Source organism: Microcebus murinus, chromosome 5 (genome assembly GCF_040939455.1).
Source record: "Microcebus murinus isolate Inina chromosome 5, M.murinus_Inina_mat1.0, whole genome shotgun sequence".
In the NCBI taxonomy this organism is placed as follows: Eukaryota; Metazoa; Chordata; class Mammalia; order Primates; family Cheirogaleidae; genus Microcebus; species Microcebus murinus.
The window spans coordinates 30,407,328-30,433,535 of NC_134108.1; the positions used below are offsets into that span (position 1 = coordinate 30,407,328).

The 26,208-nt window shown below is 38.5% G+C and overlaps 2 protein-coding genes across 4 annotated transcripts in view; one reads left to right on the plus strand and one right to left on the minus strand.

The window, feature by feature from the left end:
• Positions 1-6,310, plus strand: part of MED23 (mediator complex subunit 23) — a 42,916-nt gene extending 36,606 nt beyond the window's left edge. For both annotated transcript variants that reach the window (XM_012736619.3, XM_012736621.3), the window contains 4 exons: positions 626-840; positions 1,551-1,671; positions 2,380-2,511; positions 5,242-6,310. In XM_012736619.3, coding sequence (XP_012592073.1) covers positions 626-840; positions 1,551-1,671; positions 2,380-2,511; positions 5,242-5,409 — 636 coding nt within the window. In that variant the 3' untranslated portion in view covers positions 5,410-6,310. The remainder of the gene's footprint in view (positions 1-625; positions 841-1,550; positions 1,672-2,379; positions 2,512-5,241) is intronic.
• Positions 6,311-8,815: 2,505 nt separating this feature from the next.
• ARG1 (arginase 1) lies at positions 8,816-25,984 on the minus strand. 2 transcript variants are annotated; one of them, XM_012736622.2, is made up of 8 exons: positions 25,847-25,982; positions 22,440-22,512; positions 20,872-21,046; positions 18,531-18,690; positions 17,164-17,258; positions 16,685-16,789; positions 9,647-9,783; positions 8,816-9,406 (listed from the first exon to the last, which is right to left on the minus strand). In XM_012736622.2, the coding sequence occupies exons 1-8, from the start codon at positions 25,901-25,903 to the stop codon at positions 9,240-9,242; spliced, it is 969 nt and encodes a 322-aa protein (XP_012592076.2). In that variant the 5' UTR covers positions 25,904-25,982; the 3' UTR covers positions 8,816-9,239. The 2 variants fall into 2 exon arrangements, with proteins under 2 accessions (XP_012592076.2, XP_075859054.1); XM_076002939.1 differs by lacking the exon at positions 8,816-9,406 and having other exon boundaries at positions 9,732-9,833; positions 25,847-25,984.
• Between the last annotated feature and the right edge of the window lie 224 nt (positions 25,985-26,208).

Here is a 26,208-nt window from a genome sequence, read left to right on the forward strand (position 1 = left end):
CTAACAAGTCTGTGGATCCCTTGGTACCACCTTACCTATCCAACCTTCATTTTTACATCATAATCTGATCTGCTTTTGGTCAGTTAACATGTTATGTATCTAGAGCCTTTGTTCATGCAAATAGTGCTTGTTGAGACGTGTTTTGGTATTTCTGATATGTCAGTGAATAAGACATTATTCTTAATTCAGAACCTTCTTCCTTCCATCACCTTCTCTAAAGCCTACTCATTCTTTGCTACCTTAGAGCCTCTTTCCTCAGTGAGGTCTTCCCTGACTTCTCCAGCTCTCCTGTAGTCTCCCCTCTCTGACCTCCACTTGTGTCTACTCAGCACCACACAGTTGATTTACTGCATGGTAAATAGGAGGTACTAAATTAGCTGAATAGAGTCATGTATGGAGTCCTCTAACTCAAAAACACCTCTCCTCAGTTTATTATTGACTTAATTTCACCAGTTATGAAGCCACCCAACTGCATTGTACTTATTATGCTTATTATATCAACTGCATTGATATAAACTGGATAAGTAGAAAGCTTTAAAGAAGGAGAAAGCACTATTACTTTAGGCTTTGGGGCAGAATACTGGATAAGTAGTATTTTTCACCAGGCTTTCCTCTGGTTTTGAAGGAACCCTATTGGATTGTTCTTCATGATCGAATTGTGAGTGTTATCAGCAGTCCCAGCCTGACGTCTGAAACAGAGTGGGTTGGCTATCCATTCCGCCTCTTTGATTTCACTGCCTGTCACCAGTCCTACTCCGAGATGAGCTGTAGCTATACATTAGCTCTTGCACATGCTGTGTGGCACCATTCTAGCATTGGGCAACTTTCTCTCATTCCAAAGTAAGTATCACACTTTTTTAAAGAAATTGATGTTTCATTTTTTGTAATCTTGTTAACAGATGAGATGTATGTCTCATTCCTTAGAACAACTTGCAAAGAAAGAGTGTTTTAACTAAGTAGGGTTTCTTGTTGATCAGAAAGCTTCTATTATTTCAGAATTATCTGACAAAAAAGTAGATTTGTATGTACAAGTAATAATCTTGTATCTAGTTTTCCATAATAATCGTTTCAGCTAAGGTCAAGTGTAGTTCCATTATAGTTTCAGGAGGCTTAGTCAAGTGTATGCTTATCCCAGAATATATTCTGAAAGTTGCCTTTTGAACTGAATCATTGAGATTAGCCAGTTTCCCGATTATTTTTCTTTGACAATAAAAGTGGTATTAATGAGATTCAAATTTCTTAGGAATGGCATTTATGTTAGATTAGTTGTTCTCTTTTTACTTTGAATAATTCACCTTCTGTCATTTGGTAGTTTTACTGTTAAGAATGACTCCTAAATCTGATTATTTTATTAATCAAATGAAAGTAAGAGCCAGAGGGAGATATGAGAATTATTAGAAATGTCATTGTTACCAAAATTAAAAGGAACTTTAAAAAAAATCATTACAAGTTTTGTAAATACTTATAATACATTTTTAATACTGTATTAACAAAATTCAAATAATTCACCTGATTTCAAGTTATAAGAGATTTTTATCTTCAAATTTTAGGTTTCTCACTGAAGTACTTCTTCCTATAGTGAAGACTGAATTCCAGTTGCTTTATGTGTACCATCTCGTAGGACCATTTTTACAAAGATTTCAGCAGGAGAGAACTCGATGTATGATAGAGGTAAAATATAATCTGGGTTTTCTGTGACATGATTAAATTGTCAAACATCTATTCAGGTTTCTTAACCAGTGTTTTTAAAACTGTAGATCATAAGCATTAGTAGTGAAACTGGTTTAGTAGCATCTAAGAGCAATCTTATGGGGATTAGTATGCCTATGAGTTTGGGGTGGAGTGTATTGAATTGGAGATGCAGGGAGAAATACCAGTCTTCAAGGTTGAGAAAGTTAAGGATGGAGAAGTACATTTGAGAATTTACGGTGTAAAGAAATTAATTAACATCATAAGAATGGATGAAGTCAATCACTTCTAGCAAGATACAGAAAAAGAAAATGAGCCAGGATAGAACCTTAAAAGCATGAGCTACCAAATGGAACTAAGAAAGTATAATCCAAAGGATCCCTAAGACTGCAGTTATCCCAAAAATTGAGAGATGGTGTCTAGAAATGGATTGTCTACCTCTTAAGAGAAATTACTAAGCTATGAAGAGAAATCTGATTTAAGTACTGTCAGGGGGGCATTTCATAGTACTATGGATTGTATTATAAATGCTGGTCATATCATATCTCCCATACGCATGGAGGTGTGGATGATCTGTGACAATTCCTACAACAAACAGGTTATCCCCAGTGTAATGGAGTCCAGGTGTGTCGTGTTGAATTATTTAATCACTTTGATCATTTAAATGATTTTACATTATTTGTTAAATAGATCGGTGTGGCATTTTATGACATGCTGCTGAATGTAGACCAGTGTAGTACCCATTTAAATTACATGGATCCCATCTGTGACTTCCTGTATCATATGAAGTATATGTTTACTGGTGACAGCGTGAAAGAGCAAGTAAGTTAAATTTATTTAATTATTTTTTTATGATTTTTAATTTAGAAAACTTGAACATATAGTGATAGACTTTTTGTTTGGGTGTGTATTTTTATTTTGGTTAATTTTTTTTAAGGGAAAAGGGTTGATATCAGACCTTTTTAGGCAATGGTGGCATATTATTCTAGATACTATATTAAAGTAAATACATGTTATAATTTCTCATACTTTTCCTTGATATTTGTAGCAGAACATCTGAAAAGACCTTGGAGGTAAATTGATAGTAATTTCATTAGGGAGAAATAGTGTGATATGGCTTCTGAAAAGACCAAAGAGGTGTTGTGTTATCTCTCGTGGCCCAATTACAGGACAGGAGATGGATACAGAACATAAAATAACAACACAGGCCGGGCGCAGTGGCTCACGCCTGTAATCCTAGCTCTCTGGGAGGCCGAGGCGGGCGGATTGCTCAAGGTCAGGAGTTCAAAACCAGCCTGAGCAAAAGCGAGACCCCGTCTCTACTATAAATAGAAAGAAACTAATTGGCCAACTGATATGTATATAAAAAAATTAGCCGGGCATGGTGGCGCATGCCTGTAGTCCCAGCTACTCGGGAGGCTGAGGCAGAAGGATCGCTCGAACCCAGGAGTGTGAGGTTGCTGTGAGCTAGGCTGATGCCATGGCACTCACTCTAGCCTGGGCAACAAAGCAAGACTCTGTCTCAAAAAAAAAAAAAAAAATAACAACACAGATACATATAAAGACTTTACATGTCTCGAGTGTCCAATGCACCGGTCGCTTTATTTTTATACCCCCTAGACCCAAGATTAGTTCCTTGTATGTGAGCATCTGAGCATAGCAGCAATAACTGTCAATTCTGGAGATGTTTCACAGGGGAACAATTTCCCATAATCTCAGACCTCGAAATGGTTACTTGAGGCACCAACGCCAGACATAACTCAAAAACCAAGGCCAAGATAAGCAACATAGAGCAATGCAGCCATCTGAAGAACTTCTTGTTCTCTCTCCCAGCCAGCAGCTGGCCCCCTAGGTTGTGTCTGTCTTAGGTCGTCTCCCCCTTGGGGAATCTTACCCGTCATTGACTACCAACCATCTCACAGGGCAGGACCTTGGGAATGTTCTTCTTATCTTTATGGCCTCCAGACTCCCACCACGGGGGCCCACCTTGTGGAGCTGGGCCACATTTGCTTACGTGCAGAAACTCAGGCCTCTTACCATGTCACAAGGCAGTAACCGTGTCTGAAGAAAATGCTGGCTACCGCTGCGTCATGCAGCACACGTACAGGCTATAGTGCATTATTAGTATAAAGCATAATGCCAGAAACAGCCCCCAGCAGTTATCGGTGAAGGAGGTCCTACTTTTCTCTACATTGATTAGGGTACACTTATGGGGACGCTGGACAGATTGCAGCATATTAGAAGACTGAAGTCAGGATTCTACACTGATCGTAACTACAGACTAACTCATGAAGAGTCTTTGAAGAACATGGAATACGTAACCTAAAGAAAAAAGTCCTAGGGAATAGTTTATGACCTCACTATTTGGAAGGTTTCCATTGGAATAGGTATTAGATTTATTCTTTGTTGCTTCATAGGATACGTGAATTCTGGGGAAGTTAAAAGGAGGCATACTCTGACTCAACATAGGAGAAGACACTTCCTAAGAGAGGCGCCTGAAAGTAGAAAAGACCTTGAATCATAACTGAGCTTTCTATGTGTGGGAAACAATCTGGGTTGTTTAGAGAGGTAGAGGTGAGAAAGATAGGGGAAGTTAAGTCCATTTCCCTTTTCCCCAATACATTAATGTTTCTTTCTATAATAGAAAGGAAGGCAAATTCCCATATAACCATGTGAATGAGTCCTAGTCTACTGGTTTCTTTCCTTAGAGCTGGGCTTGGGAGGATGTTGACTTCTTTGTGCCTCATCAGGAATATCATAGAGAATTGACCTATTCTCTCTCGTGTAAGAAAAAAATAATTGCATCTACTTTTTAGAACACAGAACATGTAGGGAACCAGTAAAGAAATGTTTGGTGTTTTTGTTTTTGTTTTTTTTCTTTTTTAAAATGTAGTCTTTATATTTGGGCCTAAGAAACTTTGACACAAGGGAATACAGAAAGGAAAAATTACTAATGAACTAAACTTTCCTAGTAAGGTCAAATAACATTTGAGTAAGGCTAAGAAAGCTATGAAACTATTTGATGTGTTTGTTTCCTTAAAGTATTTTTAAATAAGTAGACCTAATATTATTTAGTTTGGATTACAAGTATAAATCAAAACAAAAAGTTAGCTTTGTGGATAAATGTTGTAAACATGAGTTATTCAAAGAAATTTAAAATATAATTATGCTTCATGTTTCTGTGAAGATGGTATTTTTAAAAAATGATCAACTTGCTGGGTATATACAATTTCCAGTGTAAGCTATGCTAGCTTTTGGTAGTAGAATGACGGGCTACCTAGCTAAGTGGATTTGCTTTTGTGAGTGTATTCATATATATGTATATACACATGGCACATATACAGACATATATAATATGTAATGTGTGGGAGAGAGAGAACACATTCTCATGCAAGAAGGAAGTAATTTTATCTGCTTTTGTTAAAAGAACATGTAGAGGAACTTCTCATCCACCCCACTCTGCTCCTTAGTTTATTGTTTACATCCTTCTTTAAAGGTGGGAAGTTGAAGTTCACTGGTTAAACTGTTTTTCAATATGTTTTCATTTCTTAGGTAGAGAAGATTATCTGTAACTTGAAACCAGCTTTAAAACTCCGTCTTCGATTCATCACACACATTAGCAAGATGGAGCCAGCTGCGGTGCCTCCACAAGCAGTAAGCAGTGGGTCTCCAGCGTCTCAGGCTAATCAGGTGCCAGTGTCTTTACCTGTAACTCAGTGAAGCCAGAGTATACCATGGAGAAAATGGAAATACATCTATCTTTGAAAGCGGACTCCAGTCTATTAAATCTGAATGTGATCATGCTACAGCAATGTAGCAGAAGGAGCAAGGATGTTCAGATTGTTTTAGTTTGATTCAAGTGGTGAATCTGTTGACACTTTATGACTCCCATCTCCCTATCTATAATATTGTCTCGAAGACATCAAGTGAGCTACATGTCATTCATATTCATAACAATTTATTAGAGCTACCTAGGAACGTAACTTTTATTAGGCACTTTTAATCTTTCCTATTCTACTCGTTGTTTTTGTTTGTATTTTTTATTAATCACATATGCAGTTGTCAAATGTGTCATTTTAAGGGAACTACACATATAAAACAGTTATTACAAATCCTTTGATACATGAGCCTCCTTTGGTATATCTTCAGAATAATAGAGATTTTTATTAAGTAAAGGACTCTAGATTTTGTTGCGTTGTAGGAGCCAACAAGGTTTCATATTCTTTTAAATATGGCTTGAAATTTTATTATAAATTTTCAATGTTTCTATCAAGATCAATTGGCCATTTTTTGCCTTTGCTATGGACTTGAACTTACTATATGAAATGAGTTAGAGGCCACGTAAGAAAATAACATATCTGAAAATGTATAAACTTAAAATCATGCTTTAATTGTTGATTCTCCAATCTGTTATTAAAAATGAATTAATTGCTTTCACAGGTTGACACTCTCACCTGACAGATGATGTAATTCTTTGAATTTTTATAATCTTAATATTTTTAAATATTTATATTTCTAAATATAGTTTACATTTTGGCTGTGGGGTTTATTGTTAATTTTGGGGGGAAATGGCATTGTGAAAGACTTGAAACTAATTAGTAAATTCTGTTGAATGAATACACTATATGACTCTTTCTTGACTCAATTTGCACATCTGCTGTGTGCCTGGCAGTGTGCCAGCTGGGTTTCAGCAAGGGAATGGGCTATTCCATGGGTCCTACACTACAGTTGGTGACTGACATTGGCTTAGGAATTAAGAGTTAATGATTTTTTAGAAAAAGAATTAGTGAATTTAACCAACTATACTTCAGACTCATATATTTCCAAATACATTCTTACTAGAGCTTTATTTTCCTTGTGGTTCATGTTATTGCAATAATTATTGGCTATGCAAGTCCAGCTAAAAAATAATGGTAAAAATAATTTTTCCAGCTTAATTATACAATTCCTCAGAAATACTATGCTAACAATGATTTTAAGTATTATTAACATAGTCTCAATATATTGTTGCTGCCTGAAGGAATATATTATTTTGAGATCCTGGAATTGGATTATTGTGACACTGGTATTATACAAACAGAACAGAAGGAGTGGAATTCAATATCCATGTCCCAAGTACATGACATTCCAATTTATTAAAAATTCATTTTTCCCTCTCTACCTTTGTAAAACAGGAATATGATTTTCCCTGTATACGCTTTTAAATAGAGAACAGAAATTTATTTGGGTTTAGGATACAGCTGAGGAGAAAAAAATGCCCTTGTATTTATCACATCCTAAAAGTTTTTCTTTTTGAAAATTACTAGTAACTTTAGAGTGGCTCTATCCAGTAAGACTTTCTGCAATGAAGGAAATATTCTATACCTGTGCTATCCAATACAGTAGTGAGTAGCAACATGTGGCTATTGAGCATTTGAACTGTGAAACTGAACTTTTAATTTTATTAAGGGTTAATATAAGTGACCACATGCGGTTAATAATGTATTAGACTGTACACAATGTACTCTTGCATAAGATCCATTGTAATTGCACCTACCTAAAAGTGATTCAATAAAACGTTTATCTTTGAAAGGCCTAGCAGTTAGATACAACAGATAAGTTTAAAGTTCTGAGTTGCATGTGAAAAGTCACATTGTAGGGGCTCTTTAACATATAGCTGTTAAAACACCACCACGATAAAAATCCTTTCATGGAGTCTACTTTATTACAGAGTCCCCTTGTGTTTTTATATAAGTTGGGGGCAGAGGGGAAAGTTTATTTCCCTTGTTTTGATTGCAGTTTACTCTCATTTGTTTGTTCGGCTTTCCTCACTACATTCCAGAGCCCAGGTGAGTGTTAGAATGTAGCTTATGAGACATGCTATAATTGCAATGAGTGAAGGCTGAAGTATCTGAAAGCCATAGATAATTTTAGGTGAAATCCTCATCTGAATTAGTAGGTCCTATACACAAAATAGCAGTTTGATTTCTCTAGCTCCTGAATAGCTTTTTGGGAATATCTTCTACCTCCCAAAAGGCTACCTGAATAGCAACCATGCTTAAAATATCAACCAATATTATGTTTGAGGTTTAGAAAAAGTAAAACATAGACATCTAACACTAATGAACTTGGAAATTTCCCAAACCTATGATTACCTATTTTGCAGTTGAAGAAATGAGAGCCTGGGAGTTTAACACATTTATCTCCTATATGAGTTGAATTTAACTCACACTAGTTTTGATCCTGGGGCCTCATCAAGCATATGTAACTCACACATCTCTTCTCACTTTGGGAGCTGTGTAAACTATTTTTCAAGTTGCATATAACTCAAACATAGAAAAAAATTTTTTTCATTAAATTAGGATTGTTTTGTTTTTAAAGTTTTTATTCTATTTTCGTAATAAAACACCATGGCCCCAAGGAAAAACAATTTTTCTAGTGTGGCTGTCAACACGTTAACTTCACTAAGGCCTTACAATGTTTTGGGGATGATGATTTCATTGTGACTTATTTTTAATTTTTTTTTAAATAACGTCTCACTTTGTCATCCTGGCTAAAGTGCAGTAGCATCATCATAGCTTACTGCAACCTCTAACTCCTGGGCTAAAGCAATCCTCCTGCCCCAGCCTCCTGAGTAGCTGGGACTACAGGCATGTGCCTCCATGCCTGGCTAAATTTTCTATTTTTATAGAGACAGGGTCTTGTAAAATGGGTAATCATAGGTTTGGGAAATCTCCAAGTTCATTAGTGTTAGATGTCCATGTTTTACTTTTTCTAAACCTCAAACATAATATTGGTTAATATTTTAAGTTAGGGTTGCTATTCAGGTAACCTTTTGGGAGGTAGAAGATATTCCCAAAAATCTATTCAGGAGCCAGAGAAATCAAACCGATATTTTGTGTGTAAGAACTACTAATTCAGATGAGGACTTCACCTAAAATTATCTGTGGCTTCCTGGCTGGTTGCAAACTCCTGGCCTCAAGCAATCCTCCTACATCAGCCTCCCAAACTGCCAGGATTATAGGCATAAGCCTCCATGCCCAGCCTTCACTGTGACTTTTTAAATCTTTATAGTAATTTTAAGCAGGATGTATATATGAACATGATATGTGTGTGTGTATTGCACATATTTAGAAATATAGAGATATAATCTTATAAAGAGTTTATTATAAAAATCACATATTTTTAACAACATGGACACCCAGTACCTTTGCAGATGGGGTAGCTCTCTCTTCTGATACCAGGAGTCCCACTCTATGTATGGGGGCTTATCTAAGTGTATATTCATTTTTAATGCCACTAAACTTTTAATTGGAAATTAATATATGCTTCTATTTCTAAGGATAAGTCTTTTGCCAAAATGGAAAATATTAATATAAGCTTTTTAATTTCACAAGTTAGAATTTTCAAATCTTGAATTTCAAACCAAGAGGGAAGTAGAGTTAATACTAATAGGAGAAACATTTTTCTGAAAGAGCAAATCTCTGGGAGGATAACTGTAGGCTTAAGTAAATTATTAGATTTACTAATTATGTCATTAGCTATGAGATTTTTATATAATGTTTCCACATTTATTTAGGTGGGTTAAGGTAGTCAACAGGCTTGTGATTACCCTCTCGAGCAACTCCAAAACAAGCCAAGGTTATTGCCACTGCTGTGTTCACTGTTCGAGTTGTTTCTTCTGGTGTCTTCCCCAGAGATGGGTTCACTTCCATTATATCTAATCCTGAGAGTAGCCCTAGAGCAACAAATGATAACAATGTAATTTATAAAACAATTGACATTTTAAAATCAGTACTGACTCACATGAAAGATTGTCCATGAACATAAAGAGGTGGTGACCAATGAAAAACACTTTTATTTATTGCATCATGTGGTTGATGGTTGATGGGCATTCAATTGGGGTTTGGTTTTCAGGTCAAGAAGATATAAATATATATTGGTCATGTATACACTATTCCCTGAGATTTTTACCTACCCGTTTTGTAAATTTCTTCTGTGATATAGAGACCTTCTCTGTAAGACAGACCTCCCATGACTGGAGTGCCAGTAGCTGGTGTGAGAGATGGGTCCAGTCCATCAACATCAAAACTCAGATGAATTGGCCTTTTCTTTCTTAAAGGGAAAGGATATGGCAGCAGATTAAAAAAACTGCCAGAATGTCTCTGCAAGAAAGACAGATTTTAGAAGAAAGTGAAAAAAACTAAACCAGCAGACAAACATAGATCAGACAAGAGTCGGAAGGAAGGGTGCCTGAAACTACAGGAGACTCCATGGGGAGAAGTTGCAGAGGAGAACTAGGCAGGAAAGGCCCCTGACAGGCTTGGAGACCAATGACAAGGGTAAGTGGAGCAGGTAAATTTCCCCTCCCTTGCATCTCAGACTGCTGGTGGGCTCCTGGGCGGTTGGGAGACCTGCCAACATCAGCCCCCCCCAGAGACAGCTGTCGCCACTGAGCTCTGAGTGTCTTGTGGACAAGGCACCAGGCTCCCAGCTCCCTCTGGGCACCTCCCAGCCTGCAGACCTGAGCCAATTAGCAGGTGCCATATTGCTTCATTCTCCCCTTCCACTCCCCTACCTGAGGCTGCCAATAGAGACAATTTAGCCACCACCCAGAGGCATCTGCAGGGAATGGAACCTTTCCTTTTGGGGCCCTACAGTGGGCTAAGGGGTACTCAGACTGTGAGTTCCCTACCCACCACCCTCCCAGGTGCTGCTTGCCTGGACTCCAGGGGAGGAAAGCAAATCCGAAGGTGGAGAGACAGTGATCCACCTTGGGCACTTCATGGGTGACTTGAGACCAGCACTCCTCTCCCTGGCAAGGTCAGGAATTGATCTCCAGGGCCCAGGGGACAGGCCTGCAGACCAGATCCCGTACACCCAGGTCTCAATTGCATTGCCCCAGGGCACAGAAGGGATATTTGGGAACCAGCCTACTGAGGTGTGTGTGCCTTCAGGGGCAGATCAGCATGCTTCAGGGGCAACACTCCTCCCACGGGAAGACCATGGGCCCAGCCCAGACTGCAATCCTGAGCAGGGAACCTCCGGCCCACATCACAGCCAGGGGAAATCCACTGGCTTGAGGTCTTGCCTGTTGGCAGAGGCCTGGGAGAAACTGCAGAATAGGGGAGGGTGGAAAGGATCAAGGCCTGCTCCAGACTGCAGGTCTCAGACAGCCCCACCCCCACATGCAAACTTTTTGGCTGAGTAAGGCCATTTCGGCCCCTCCTTGGCAGATTTGCCCAGAAGCAGAGACCAGATCTTTGAATCCTGCTAACATCATTTGTGGAGCTTAAGGGCAGGCTCACCCAACCCAGCTCCACCCAGACTCAACTCCCAGACCTCCCTCCACTGAGGTGGAGAATAAGGACAAAGCTAGAAGACGGAGTCCCACACACCACCTGAGGCACTAGAGTGCCTCTCCAGAGGAACAAGAGCTGGTTATAGGACCCCAAAACAACACTGCAGCCTGTTCCTCCCAGCAAGTTCCACCTACTGACAGAGAGGTCATTCTGCACATGCTTTTACTACATCTACTGATTCATCATAAAGAGTGTGCTGGAATCTAACCCACAAACACCACCTACTGGCTCAGAAACAAAACAGGGTATGTCATTATCCAAATGAAAATCTAAAGGTAAGAACCAATAGCTGATCCAGTTGGGAAGGAATCAGTGAAAGAACTCTGGAAGTATGAAGAGTCAAATGGAAAGCATATCCCCAAAGGGGAATGCCAGCTCTCTAGCAATGGAAATCAACCAAATTCAGAACACTAAAATGACAAGAAGAATTTCAAATGTGGATTATAAGAAAACTCAACTATGCAAGAAAAAAATGGATAACCAACACAAAGAAACCACAAAAAAAATCCAGGACATGGAAGAAAAGTTCACTAAAGAAATTGAAATATTAACAATCAAACAAAAATTCTGGAAACGAAGAATTTATTCAAGGAATTACAAAACACAGTGGAAAGCCTCAAGAACAGGGTAGATCAAACAGAAGAAATAATTTCAGGGATTGAAGATATCACCTTTCAAGGCCTACAAGAAGGGTGGGATTATGTGAAGAAGCCTAACATAAGAATCATAGACATCTCTGAGAGTGAAGAAGAAAATACACAAGAGTTGGATAAGCTATTTGAGGATACAATAGAGGAAAATTTCTCAGGCCTTGCTAAAAAATCTAGATATCCAACTACAAGAAGCTCAAAGGACTCCTGGGAGATTCATCACAAACAGGAAAACACCATGACACACAGTCCTCAGACTGACCAAAAGGCCCTCCTATGAGCTGTAAGGCAAAAGAAGCAGGTAATCTACAAAGGAAAAATCCACCTGAATAATGGCAGACTTCTCAACTAAAATCTTACAAGCCAGAAGAGACTAGGGACCCATTATTATTCATCTCAAAAGTGATAATACCCAGCCTAAAATCTTGTACCCTGCAAAACTGTTTTGTATATGAAGGAGAAATAAAGACCTTCTCAGATAACCAAAGACTGAGAAAATTCACTTAGACAAGACCTGCCCTCCAGGAAGCACTTAAAACAGTGATACACAAGGATCAGCACAATAAACACCCATAAGTGTAAAATCACCCAGAAGCAAAGGTCAAAGGCTAGATACCACAATGGCTCAAGAGAGAAAACAAAGCAACAAAGTTCAACTCAACAGGATGAACAGAAATCTGTCCCACTTATCAATTCTCTCAATAAATGTGAATGACTTGAACTGTCCACTAAAGAGACATAGCATGGTTGAATGGATAAATATACACAAGTGAAGTATCTGTTATCTTCAGGAAACACATCTAATGCACAAGAATGCATTCATACTGAAGGTGAAGGGATAGAAAACTATATTTCAAGCAAATGAAACCCAAAAGAAAGCTGACAAGGCAATTCTAATTTCAGATAACTTAGTCTTCAAATCAACAAATTAATGAAAGACAAAGATGGTCACTACATAATGGTAAAGGGTACAGTTCAAAAAGAAGACATAACAATTCTAAATATTTATGTACCCAACTCAGGTGCACCCAGATTCATAAAGAAAATCCTACTTGATCTAAACAAAATGATAAACAGCACCACCATAATAGCCAGAGACTTCAATACCTCTCTGACATAACAGGACAGATCCTCCAAACAGAAAATTAACAAAGAAACAATGGACTTAAACAGAACTCTAGAACAAATGGGCCTGACTAACATTTACAGAACATCCTACCTCCAAACTACTGAATATATATATTTCTCATCAGCTCATGGGACATTCTCTAAGATTGACCATATCCTAGGCCACAAAACATGTCTCAAAAAATATAAATAAATAGAAATTATACCATGCATTTTCCCAGACCACAATGGAATAAAATTAGAAATCAACTCCTACAGAAACTTTCATCTCTACACATAGTCATGGAAACTAAACAACCTTCTGCTGAATGATTATTTCATTAAGGAGGAAATCAATATGGAAATCAAAAGATTCTTTGAACTAAATGACAAAGGAGAAACAAGTTATCAAAATCTGTGGGACACAGCTAAAGTAGTCCTGAGAGGAAAATTTATATCCATAAATGCCTACATCCAAAAGACAGAAAGATCACAAATAACCGATCTAATAAATCATCTCAAAGAACTGGAAAAGGATGAGCAAACTATCTCCAAATATTCTCCAAGGAAAATATTTAACTAAGAAGGTACAAGACCTCTAGAGTGAGAACTATGAAACACTGAGGAAGGAAATAGCAGAGGTCGTAAACAGGTGGAAAACCATTCCATGCTCAGGGATTGGCAGAATCAACAGAAAAAAAGCAGAAGAAAAGAAATAACAAAAAATCAGAGTAGAACTAAATGAAATTGAGAACAAAAAACTATATGGAAGATTAATAAAATAAAAGGTGTTTTGAAAAAATAAAATAGATATGCCTCTAGTTAGATTAATGAGAAGCAGAAAAGAAAGAACTCTAATAAGCTCTATCAGGAATAAAAAAGGAGAAATTACAACTGATGCCATGGAAATACAAAATATCATCTATAAATACTATAAAAACCTCTGTGCATATAAACTGGAAATTGTGGAGGAAATGGAAAAATTCTCAGAAACACACGGTCTCCTTGGGCTCAATCAGCAAGAAATAGAATTCCTGAACAGACTGATTTCAAGTACCAACATTGGAACAATAAAAAATCTTCCTAAAAAGAAGAGTCCTGGATGAGATGGCTTCACACCCAAATTTTACCAGACTGACAAAGAATAACTGGTGCCTATCCTACAGAAATTATTCCACAACATCAAGAAGGAAGGAATCCTTCCTGAAAAATTTAATGAGGCCAATATCACACTGATACCAAAACCAGGAAAGGACACACAAAAAAAGAAAACTACAGACCAATATCCCTTATGAATACAGGTGCAAAAATTCTCAACAAAAACCTAGCAAACCGAATTCAGGTGCTTTTCAAAAAAATAATCCATTACGGCCAAGTGGGCTTCATCCCAGAGATGCAGGGATGGTTCAACATATGCAAATCTATAAATCTAATTCACCATATAAATAGAAATAAAAACAAAGACCATATGATCCCCTCAATAGATGCAGAAAAAGCATTTGACAGAATTCAACACCCTTTAATAAGAATGCTTAAGAAAATAGGCATAGACAGGACTTCTCTAAAAATGATACAAGCCAATATGACAAACCCACAGCCATCATACTGAATGGGGAAAAATTGAAAGCGTTCCCACTTACTACTGGAACCAGAAAAGGTTGCCCTCTATCACCACTTCTAGTCAACATAGTGCTAGAAGTCCTAGTCAGAGCAATCAGACAAGAGAAGGAAATCAAGGACATCCATACATGGACTGGAGAGGTCAAACTATCTGTCTTTGCTGATGATAAAATCTTATGTGTAGAAAATCCCAAAGATTCTGCCATGAGACTACTGGAATTGATAAACAAATTCAGTAAAGTCTCAGGTTACAAAATAAATGTACAGAAATCATTAGCATTCCCATATGCCAACAACAGTCAAACTGAGAACCAAATCAAAGACTCAATACCCTTCACAATAGCAACAAAGAAAACAAAGTGCCTAGGAATATATTTAACTAAGGAAGTACAAGACCTCTACAGTGAGAACTATGAAATACTGAGGAAGGAAATAGCAGAGGTTGTAAACAGGTCGAAAACCATTCCATGCTCAGGGATTGGCAGAATCAACATTGTTAAAATGTCTATATTACCCGAAGTGACCTACAGATTCAGTACAATCCCTATTAAAACACCAACATCATTTTTCACAGATATAGAAAAAATAATTCTATGCTTCATACAGAAACAGAGAAGACCCTGTATAGCAAAAGTGATCTTAAGCAAAAAGAATAAATTGGAAGGCATCAATTTACCAGACTTCAAGCTATACTACAAGGCTATAGTAACTACAGCATGGTATTGGCATAAGAACAGAGACATAGACCAATGGAACAGAAGTGAGAACCCAGATATAAAACCATCCTCATATAGCCATCTAATCTTTGACAAAGCAGACAAAAACATACACTGGGGAAAAGAATCCTTATTCAATAAATGGTGCTGGAAAAACTGGATAGCCACATGTAGACAATTGAAGTAGGATTCACACCTTTCACAAATTTCAACTCATGGTGGATGACAGACTTAACCCTAAGGCATGAAACTATAAGAATGCTAGAGGAAAATGTTGGAAAAATTCTTATAGACATTGGCCTAGGCAAAGAATTCATGAAGAAGACCCCAAAGGCAATCACACCAACAACAAAAATAAATAAATGGGACCTGATCAAATTAAAAAGTTTCTACACAGCCAAGGAAACTATCACAAGAGCAAACAGACAACCTACAGAATGGGAGAAAATACTCCCATGTTACACCTCCAATAAAGGGCTGATAGCTAGAATCTATATAGAACTCAGGAAAATCAGCAAGAAAAAATTCAAACAACCCTACCAAAAAGCAGGCAAAGGATATGAACAGAAACTTTTCAAAAGAAGATAGACTAATGGCTAACAAACATATGAAAAAATGCTCAACATCTCTAATCATCAGGGAAATGCAAATTAAAACCACAATGAGACATCACTTATCTTCCGTGAGAATGGTTTCTGTAAAAAATTCCCAATATAATAAATGTTGGCGTGAATGCGGAGAGATAGGAACACTCATACACTGCTTGTGGGACTGCAAACTAGTACAACCTCTCTGGAAAGCAATATGGAGATACCTCAAAGAGATATAAGTAGAACTACCATTTGATCCAGCAATCTTATTACTGGGCCTCTACCGAAAGGAACAAAAGACAATCTATAAAAAAGACATCTGCACTCGAATGTTTATAGCAGCATAATTCACAATTGCAAATTTGTGGAAACAATCCAAGTGCCCATCAATACACAAGTGGGTTAATAAACTGTGGTATATGTATACCATAGAGTTCTATTCAGCCACAAAAAGCAATGGTAATATAGCACCTCTCGTATTACCCTGGGTAGAGCTGGAGCCTATTCTATTAAGTCAAGTATCCCAAGAATGGAAAAATAAGCATTACATGTACTCACCATCAAATTGGTATTAACTAACCAACACTTAAGTGCACGTATAGTAGTAACATTCATCAGGTGTCAGGCAGATGGGTGGGGGGAGTTGGGGATGGGTATATTCACATCTAATGGGTGTGGTGCGCACTGTCTGGGGGATGGACATGCTTGAAGCTCTGACTCGCCTGGGGCAAGGGCAATATGCATTACCTAAACATTTGTACCCCCATAATATGCTGAAATGAAAAAGAAAAAAAAGAAGTGGGAAAGAATTTCAGTTTAAAGTTGGTGGTTTGGCGTTAGTGGATAAATATAGTTTTACTCTGGTGTATAAAAAGTAAAAATTGATGATTTTACTTACAGACTTTATTTATAACTTACATTGGTTAGTAACAGTAGGAAGTCTTTATGTTACACACACACACACATCATACCTTCCTAGTAGATAGCTGAGTGTTTCTTCCATCACCTTGCCAATTCCCAGTTTATCCACCTCAGTCATTGAAAAGTATTTGATACCCAGTGTTTTTATAATGTAGCTATGAAAGAAAACATATTAAGATAATCTATAATTAATAATGCTGACTCTATGCTTACCTGTTTTCTTTTAAAGAAAAGATCAATGTAAAATATATAAAATATTTAGGTTCTGTGAGTATATATGTATATCACAATGTAGTTTTATTTGTATTTATTTTTAACAGCAAGCCGATTAAGATATAAATTGCCTGAATGAATACACATGTTTGCACCTGCATATAAATATATATGTGTGTGCTCCCATACATGTGTGGGGAGTAGTGTATTGACTTGCAGTTTGAAATAATTTTCTGTTGTAGGTTTGGTCAGTAAAGCACACTTGGCACACAAAAGAACAAATATGAAGGTAAATCACATCAAGGAATAAACTTACTGTTCCCCAGGGTCCACGTCTCTCAATCCAATATACACAATATCCTTGGCGGATATGCAGGGAGTCACCCAGGAGAATCCTGGCACGTCAGGGATCTGAAATTGCAATTTTCCATTTGGTCACACGTACTTCTCTTGTGCCAATCCTACATTTAGTTAAGGACACTGTTGGATTGCTTATATCTTATATTTAGAATATACAGTTAGAGGAAATCACTTAGAGTAATACCAAATGAAGAAGGGGGTGCTTTGCCTCCTCTTTATTGCTTTGGCCTTACCAGCCTCCCCTGTAGCCCAGACCTACCCTGAACCACTGGCATTTTCCTGCTCTGTGCCCTGTTTCTGCTGGGCTCTTCTTTCCCAGGACTCTTCTATAAAGAAATGCGTGCACTGCTTTGGTAGCTTCCTGCTTTACCTTCCTTTCTCAGGAAGGCCTTAGTGCAGAGGATGGCGTGGAGCAGCCGAGGGAAACTTTTGAGCAGATCTTTGGTTGATCCTCAAACCGTAATGTAATGATACCTGCTTTGTCCTGGAGCCAAAATTAGTTGTTCCCATGTGCTAGCTAGACATTTTGCAAGGTTATAAACCGGTCACTTGGTCATTAATTCAAAAGATGTTACTTCTGAGCATTTAACATAAGGAGGTTTGAACTCCTTGTATCATGATAAGGACCAACATACTACAACTGTATCAATGAAAATTATTTTTATTGATATACTATGGCATGTCAATAAGAAGTATGAACCACAATGTTAAATCTTAATCTGAAAATTTATATCTTTTAGTAAAGAATTTTTTATGGAGCAAGGAAATAGCTCTTTCTCTTACGGTTTAGGTAGGTGCTTGTCTCAGTAAAGAGGTTAAATAACAAACCATTGTAACCTACATTTTAAAACTCCATTTTTGAAAAGGCTCTATGATGTAAAGGAACATTTTGTAAGACCATCAGGCCATGTGGCATGTAGTGGAAAGAGGCAGGGGTTAGGAGACCTGGTACTGGCCCTTGCCTTACTAGAGGCTTGGCATATGATCTTGGGCAAGTCCATTAACCTCTAAACCTCTGCTAACTTGTTTATAAAGGTTTACTCTCTGCCCCATCTACTAAAAATGGTAGTTTAAGAATATATATATATATATATATATATATATATATATATATACATGAATTCAGTTAGCAATCTTTCAAGAGAAGTAAACAGAGAGAGCATTACTGCCTTTATCAACCAACCCTTTGCTCACTAGCAGCAGAGAAAATGGTTTGCAATTACACCGAGGATATGATGACACAAAGGTTCTTACTTCCCTTCCACCTCCTGAACGTCTACTAAAGAGTATTCTTTTGTGATAGAATCCCAACCAGCCTTTTACCTTTCCTTTTAGTTCCTTCAGGAGGAAAGACACAGGCTGTCCGTGCAAGTTTCCACTTGTGGTTGTCAGTGGAGTGTTGATGTCAGTGTGAGCATCCACCCAAATGACTCCAAGATCAGGGTGGACCCTGGCATGGCCAGCGATGCTTCCGGTTGCCAAACTTTGGAGGAAAAAATTTCATGTAAATTTCCGGTTTGCAATGTCATTACATATATGTTGTTATTAACTCAGTGCTGCCACTTGGTGTTCCTTTAAGTTAAAGTGCTGATATTTCTAATAAGTTCTAAATTAGAGAGGACAATTAAACAATTGTAATAGTAGAGAAATAGCTTATACTTAATATTCACTAACTAGTTATCTTCACATTGAGAGCATTACTAAAAATTGGTGATTATTTTTTCAAAATCCATCTTGTAAAAATTACAAATTATAGCTTACCCCCAAATTAAAGGCATGTAAAAACTCTAATCACATAAGAAATCCCTTAGCAGGAGACACTGTTCAATTCTCAGAGTTAAATCTGGATTATTTTCTGCACACTCAGCTCTCTTGGTAAATATTTAATTTTCCCAAGTGAATTATGACAAAGTCCTTCCATTTTTCTAGAAATCCAGTGCTTTTATAATTGAAGAGCATCACTCAGAAGTACTATGTCCCCTTTGTCAGCATGTCGAATGCTCTTGCTCACTCTGTTGCATACTAAGATCCTATAGTCTAACTTTCTACTCTCCTACAGGCATTTAGTGAGCCCAGGAACCCTCAAGGTTCATCCCAAGTCCTCTAGCTCCAGCCATTTTGTCCGAATGGAAGAGCTAAGTAATATTTTGCTCAAAAGTTAAAAGACTAGGATTTTTTTTTTTTTTTGAGACAGAGTCTCACTCTGTTGCCCAAGTTGGAGTGCTGTGGCATCAGCCTAGCTCACAGCAACCTCTAATTCCTGGGCTCAAGCAATCCTTCTGCCTCAGCCTCCCAAGTAGCTAGGACTACAGGCATGCACCACCATGCCCGGCTAATTTTTCTATATATTTTTAGTTGGCCAATTAATTTCTTTCTGTTTTTAGTAGAGATGGGGTCTCACTCTTCCTCAGGCTGGTTTCGAACTCCTGACCTTGAGCAATCCTCCAACCTTGGCCTCCCAGAGTGCTAGGATTACAGGCATGAGCCACCATGCCCAGCCGAAAGACTAGGATTTACGATAGAAAGCCCATATCTCCCACTTGTGAATGTTCAAGTACCATTCAGAGAATTATGAACTTTCAGATTCTCAAAGTGGAAGCAACACGCCTGATGTGTGGGTATTGCCCATTAAACTTGCTCTTTGTTTTCCCTTGGTTTCTTGTCTTTGCCATTTGCCACTCTTAAAATTTCCGCTTACAAATTTTTCCACATGAAAAAGAAAGTGAGCCCTGATTTCTCAACGGCAGTTTTGTTACAGAAGCTGTGGTAACAGTTGGCTTTGGAAGAGGGAACCGAGGGTTCCTGAAGTGATGGACTGTCACACCAGAGCCACAGGAGTGATTCTCCATTTTGATCTCATCGGGCCTCTCCTGGCAACATTATCCTGGGACTGGAGACCAGATGGTCTTTCCCACAGTGTTTGTAATGGTGAAAACTTCAATATAACCTAAATATCTGACAATATGGACATGTAGAATGATGTCATCCCTTCGTGAAAAATCCTTCAGCAGCAAAAAACAATCGTGCTTACAATGCTCGTGTGCACACCAGGAAGTAACATAAGGAAACTCATACTATAGATTAAGAATAAAAGATAACATATCACACACACACAATTGTTAAGTGCAGTCATCGTGTACAAGGAAAAGATGCCATGAAAAAAATGTACCAGGCTGTCAATTCCAGTTGAAATGGTTGTTAGAGAAGTAAAATTACCACCGATTTTTTTTCCTTGTGTGTGTGTGCACTATTCAAAATTTAATAATTTAATTATTATTATTAGAATGGAAAACACCTACTTGCTAATTGTTGACCTGAGTCATATGTATTATCAGTAATTAAGTACAATAAGCTATGGATTTCCTCAGTGCTTATTTATGTAGAAATGTAAGCTGGTGCTCATTATTTTGATGAAATCCATTTATATTTATGTATTTTCTGCTGCACTGAATAAAAATAAAAATATTGTAAGACATCAAATAAAGCTGAGTCTATGTTTCCATAATAAAGTGGTGACCTATAACATCTTTTTTAAAAGGCAGAAAATCTGGAATAAAATATTTTGATCAGTGCTTTCCCATCTATATTTTCTCTCTTCTTACAGTCCTGGTTATATTCCTTTGCCATTTGTGCCAGACCCCCAGAGACAGTCATTCGACAGGACCTGTGGTCTCCGCCCAGCACCAGACTGACTCTTCCGTTCCTTTTGACTTCTGCCACCGTGCTGGCTAGCTGCTCGGTCGCTTTCCCCACAGTCCTTGGATTCTTCACAATTCCAAAGGGGCTGTCATTAGGGATGTCATTGAAAGTCAGGTCCCCATAATCTTTCACATCGCACTCTAAAATTAAAAGTTTCATGTTACTAAGTAAAAAAGAAGATTGCAAACCAGTCTGTATAGGGTGATATCAAATGAACAATATCAATGTATATTTCCAAAAGTACAAGCAAAGAAAATGCCTGGAAGGACTGTAAATATTGTGTAGGTAGAATCCACATCTGCTTTTGCCTGCCATCCTCACCTCGCCAGTACCACACACTGACACCTGCTATATACCAGCTGTTAGTGAATACTTCTTGAATCGGTGACAGTGATAACCTTCTGATTTGGGCTTAATGGGGGACATCACTGTGTTTGTCTCTGTTTCTCTGCTTATGTGCTTTCTACCTTTCTATAATAAGCATGTTTTGTTTGGTAATAAATAGTTCAAATATATATTAATATACATGCTGAAAATATAGAAAGCACTGGTTTATTTTGTTCTGGAGAATACACGCACACATACGTGACTTTGTATTAACAGTGTTTGGATTTAATCCAACCTGTCACCTGCTGAAGCATCTCAGCTTCCTGCTCTGCCTATTGCACCTGCCTCATGGTGGTGTTGTCAGAATTAAATAAGAGTATGTGTCAGCAGTCTATTCCTTTATGTTGTAGAGTAGATCTCATTGTATGAATGCACCACTCTTTGTTTAACCATTCACCATTAGATGGGCATTTCGTCATTTCCATTTTTTGCTTATCATAAGCATTTCCGCCACAACCCTACAAGTACACATCTTTGTGTGCACAGATCTTTTCACTTCTCATAGGTAAACACCTAGGAATAGATCTGATGGGTCAAAAGGTAAAGGTATGTTTACATTAGGAAACTGCCAAAGTGTTTTCCAAAGTGGTTGCATCATTTTGCATTCCCACCAGAAATATATGAGTGTTCCTTTTGCTCCACATCCTTGCCAACACTTTAACAGGGTTTTATATGTAAATATAGCATAAAATTAAGCCTATACTTTTAAAATACATATATAAGTTTGCATTTGCAGGCTTACGTATATATGTGTGTGTGCACATATATGCACACAATGCAAACACTAGGGGCTCTTGTTATTATTATTATTTTGTTCCCTTTCACCAATAGGGGTCCCCTTGCCTTCTGCTTTCAGTTCCCCCGATTTTCCCGGCATCCACCCCAACCCAGTTCTGGCACCCACAGAATGTCTCACACCATAGTTTGGCTGGAAAGACAAACTCTCTGAGGGAGGATGTCCGTCCAATGCCCACTGAGCGTTCTCCTCGTGCCCTGCTTCTTTTGTGGGATGTGACTTTTGGGTCACATCGGGTGTTGCTATTCTGGAATAAATGTCATTCCACACACCCCATTTTCACAGGCGCCTCCTCCTTCCTTCAGAGTGGGGAGGAAATCAGGCTGATGATCGTTCAACTTAAAATTTACCTTGTTCTTTAAGTTTCTCAAGCAGACCAGCCTTTCTCAATGCTCTAGGGCCTTCTTCCACCCCTCCTCGCGGCTGAACAATTGAAAAATAAATTACTTCAGACATTATCATGACCATGAGATGCTCACAGTAGGATCCCTTTTCATTATTTCATCTGTTGAATTGTAACTGTCATGGTTTGAGCTCCTACAGAGCCAGGAACTTACATTATCTTATTTTATCTTCACAGCAAAGTAGACTGAGTTACTCCTATGCATATAGCAGGAGCTACAATCACAGAGCCTACATTCATGCTCAGGTCTTTGAATTCCAAAACCTGCATCCACCCTTCCCATCACACTATGTCACCAACTTAGTGAATATATATTTTGTGCAAAAGCATGCCGACAGATGGAAACAATAATGAAAGAGAGAAGGCTTCTGACTTTGAGTTCCTTGTGAGCTAATAGGAGATTTGGGCATTTAACCCCAATTACAGTAGGCAGATAGTTGTTTCCATGCAGATATAAGATGTCATAGTAACAAAAACAAGATGTCCCCAACTCTGTTGGGCACAGGGCATGCCAGTGAAGGCTGCATGGAGCAGAGGACATTTCAGCTGAGTCTTGCAGCACGAGTAGGTTATCAGGAAAACAGGATGGAGGGAGGGAGAAACTCTGCAAACCAGGGAACAGCTTGGGCAAAAGCATCAGAGGAGAAAGAGCGGGGCATGAGACAGACCTAAGTGCAGGTGCCCACCGTGAGCTAGAGCTTCCTGGGGAGGAAGCAGGTCAAGGAGAAAATCATCACCTGAGAGCTGAAACCACAAACACCAACCCAGTGATTTCAAGTTTTGACCTTTTTAAACAGTGGAAGAGAAACTCTACCCTTGCTGTTTTGACATTAGTGACACCAGCAGTCTTTTACCTTGGGGCAAGTCTTCCTCAGCCCCCTGGCCAACGAGAGGCCTAAAGACAGTTCCTTTCTGTATCTTTCTTGCTCTAATGTCCAACAGGGCTTTTTACCTACGGTGAGCTACTCCTTGTTGTGAGATGAGAATGTGTGCCAAAGGACGCCTGTGTCTGGCCCTAGGATTGGGGCTGTGACACCAAACTAAGCAGATATTTCCTCCCCAGAAGACTTGCCCTGGGTGCCAGGTAAATCCTTGATTACTGTCCCCGAAGCAAGGGACCCCACAAGCTCTGCCTGACACATTCTGCTTTTCCACTCCACACCTTCTTCCCTTCACACGCTTCCCTCTCTCCAGGCAAATGGACATAATTTCTCCTTCTTTAAACCCCAGTGGGGGGCTGCTTGGTTCACATTCTGCCTTTACTGCTGTGTGTGTTTTGTCTCTTCCCCATCATTAGGTTGTAGTCCAACTCTTTTTACACGGGGGCACTATGTTTTATATCACAGAGCTGACATCTAACAGATGCTAAAAAAATTCTCAGGTAGATAAAACCCCTGACCTTCTTCCCCCATCCCTTTAGATGAGAACCCTTATAGACCTGTTAGTTCACACTGTATTTGCTATAAAACACTCATTAAATTTCCCAGAGTGACATTTTCTACCATTATTATTCTGTTTGATTCAAACTGCTTCTTGTGACTGGTCTCCACCCATTGCTGGTTTTACCTGTGCACTTCGGAAATTGCTCTGTCAGCCCCACTGACTGTCCAAGCTGGGCCCAATTCCTAACTGGCCACAAATGTAAGATCTGCTCTGGAGTGGAGGTCTCTCAAGAGGCGTCAGTTCAAGTCTGGGCACAGGCTTGCAATCAGTCTGTCCTGTCTGGAATCACGCAGCTAGGGCTGTGTGACTTTAAGCAAATTGGCAAACCTCTCTGAGCCTTAGTTACCTCAACTCTGAGGTAAAAATAATACCTACCTCGTTGTTTGCTCACTGCCTTGCAAAGGGGGTGAGGCAGGAAATGGAGCCCTTAACACATACTCAACCTTTTTAGTCATCTGCCCTTTAATCCTGTCCTTTTGTCTGCTTGCCAAACTTTTACCTCCTTCAGGTGGGGACAAATGCTTACATGGTGGCCTTTTTATCCTCTCTACTCTATGGCTTAGTGTAGAAAAATTTCTCTCAGTCCTTACAGTCATGAGATAGTAAGCTTTATTCTCATGGCCATGTTTTAATGGGAGAAGGACTGGGTGTGGTGGTGATTACTTCCTTTTTGTCAGTTTTTAAAATCTGCCTTTGTTATAACTTGTTCCAAGAAAGGTGAGCATATTGTGGATTTTACAAGAAACATTTCTGTGTCAGCACAATGTCCCCGTGTTCTGGGAAAGACCTTTGAAGGATTTCCAGGGGAAGAGAAATAGTATTTACTGACAGTCCAAATGCAGTTTGGGTCTCTAACCTCTGGCCCCTCTCAATTTGTTTTGCAATAAAAAGCCAGAGTGCACAGCAAGAGTTCAAAATTAAGAGGGTTAAAATGCTGTCCAGATTCTGATAAACCTGAAGAAAAACTCTATATATTTTTTTAAATCAACCTTAAAATCAACTCACACATTGTCTTGTTTGGTTTTGTTCTTTGTTTTTTTTTTTCTTTCTGTTTCTTTTTTTGTTGTTGTTTTGTTTTTTCTTTAAGCACAGACCCATGTTGCAGTCCAAGGTGTTCTATCATTTCATTCCATTTACTGGAATGAGTGTGCCCAGGCAGAAAAAAAAAGACCGTATCTTTAAATGTTGCTGGCATGTGCGGATTCACAGCTGGTGACTCTAAGGCAATCTTGGAGTTACATAGATCCATTAGTCTAGTCCTTTTAGAGTTGCCAACTTGCAGGTAGGGTTTTTCTTTCTTTCTGTTTTGTTTTGTTTTTTTCTCCCTCAAAGAAAGGTACATAAAGGATTCTACCTGGTCCATGAACTAACAATTTTATTAAACAATCATTAAAGCCATAAAAAATACGAACTGTTCACAAAGTTGAATAAAGTAATAATATTTAGGGTATCCAAATTACAGGAAGTCAGAAGGTTACCACTTATCTATCAAATTTTTGTAGACATTAATTACATAACTAAACAAATGTGTTTTCTTAAGATTGTCTCTCGCTGTACGTACACACAGTAACATCAAAAGCAACAAGAGCAACAAAACCTAAATGAGTATCTACAATGCAGAAATAGTCCATTTCAATTCAAAGAAAAATATTTTCTCTTAAAAAAACCCAAGGTGACATTCAGCGGGTTCAAATGAAATTGGCTTTGGCTGAACTCAGGAGCCACAAGAGTAAGTGGGTTTGTGTTTATAATTATACAGTGTTGAAAAATGGTGAGAGAACTTTGAAATATGGATTTTCAGGCCGGATTGTATCAGGAAACTTAGCTAACCAGATAATAACAATTTACAAATTTTAAAGTCCAAAATTTTCTAATAAATTCCAGGTATCCAAAGCCAGGCTTTTTACTCACCTGACCCTTTGAGAAGGGAGCTCCGATAACCCCTATGGATCTGGTCTTGGAACTCATGCTCTGACACGTCTCTTTGCTGCACCTCGGCTCTCTAGGCAGCCACCACCCTCTGCAACCATCAACGACGGGAGGGCACATCTTTCTCCTTCCATTTATAATTGGGTTGAATCTGTTTACCTTTATTCTAATGAGGTCGACTGGCTCCACCCACTAAACCAAAGAATGACAGAGTCAACAGAAAGTCTTGCCAATTCTTCATACGTGGAATGACCATGATTCCTCTGAGTCTAGGTCTTTGATGAAGTGAGCATTATTCATGTTTGTGGTTCACACCCTTTTTAAAAAGCCAGGCAGATAACATT

Coding starts and splice junctions, on each gene's coding strand:
- ARG1 (XM_012736622.2), bottom strand. CDS start 25,903: ATGAGTTCCAAGACCAGATCCATAGGGGTTATCGGAGCTCCCTTCTCA. Junction 18,691..20,871: donor GTGCTGGGCGGAGACCACAG/GTCCTGTCGAAT, acceptor TTTCCTCCAAAG/TTTGGCAACCGGAAGCATCG. Junction 17,259..18,530: donor TGAAGGAACTAAAAGGAAAG/GTAAAAGGCTGG, acceptor TTGCAATTTCAG/ATCCCTGACGTGCCAGGATT.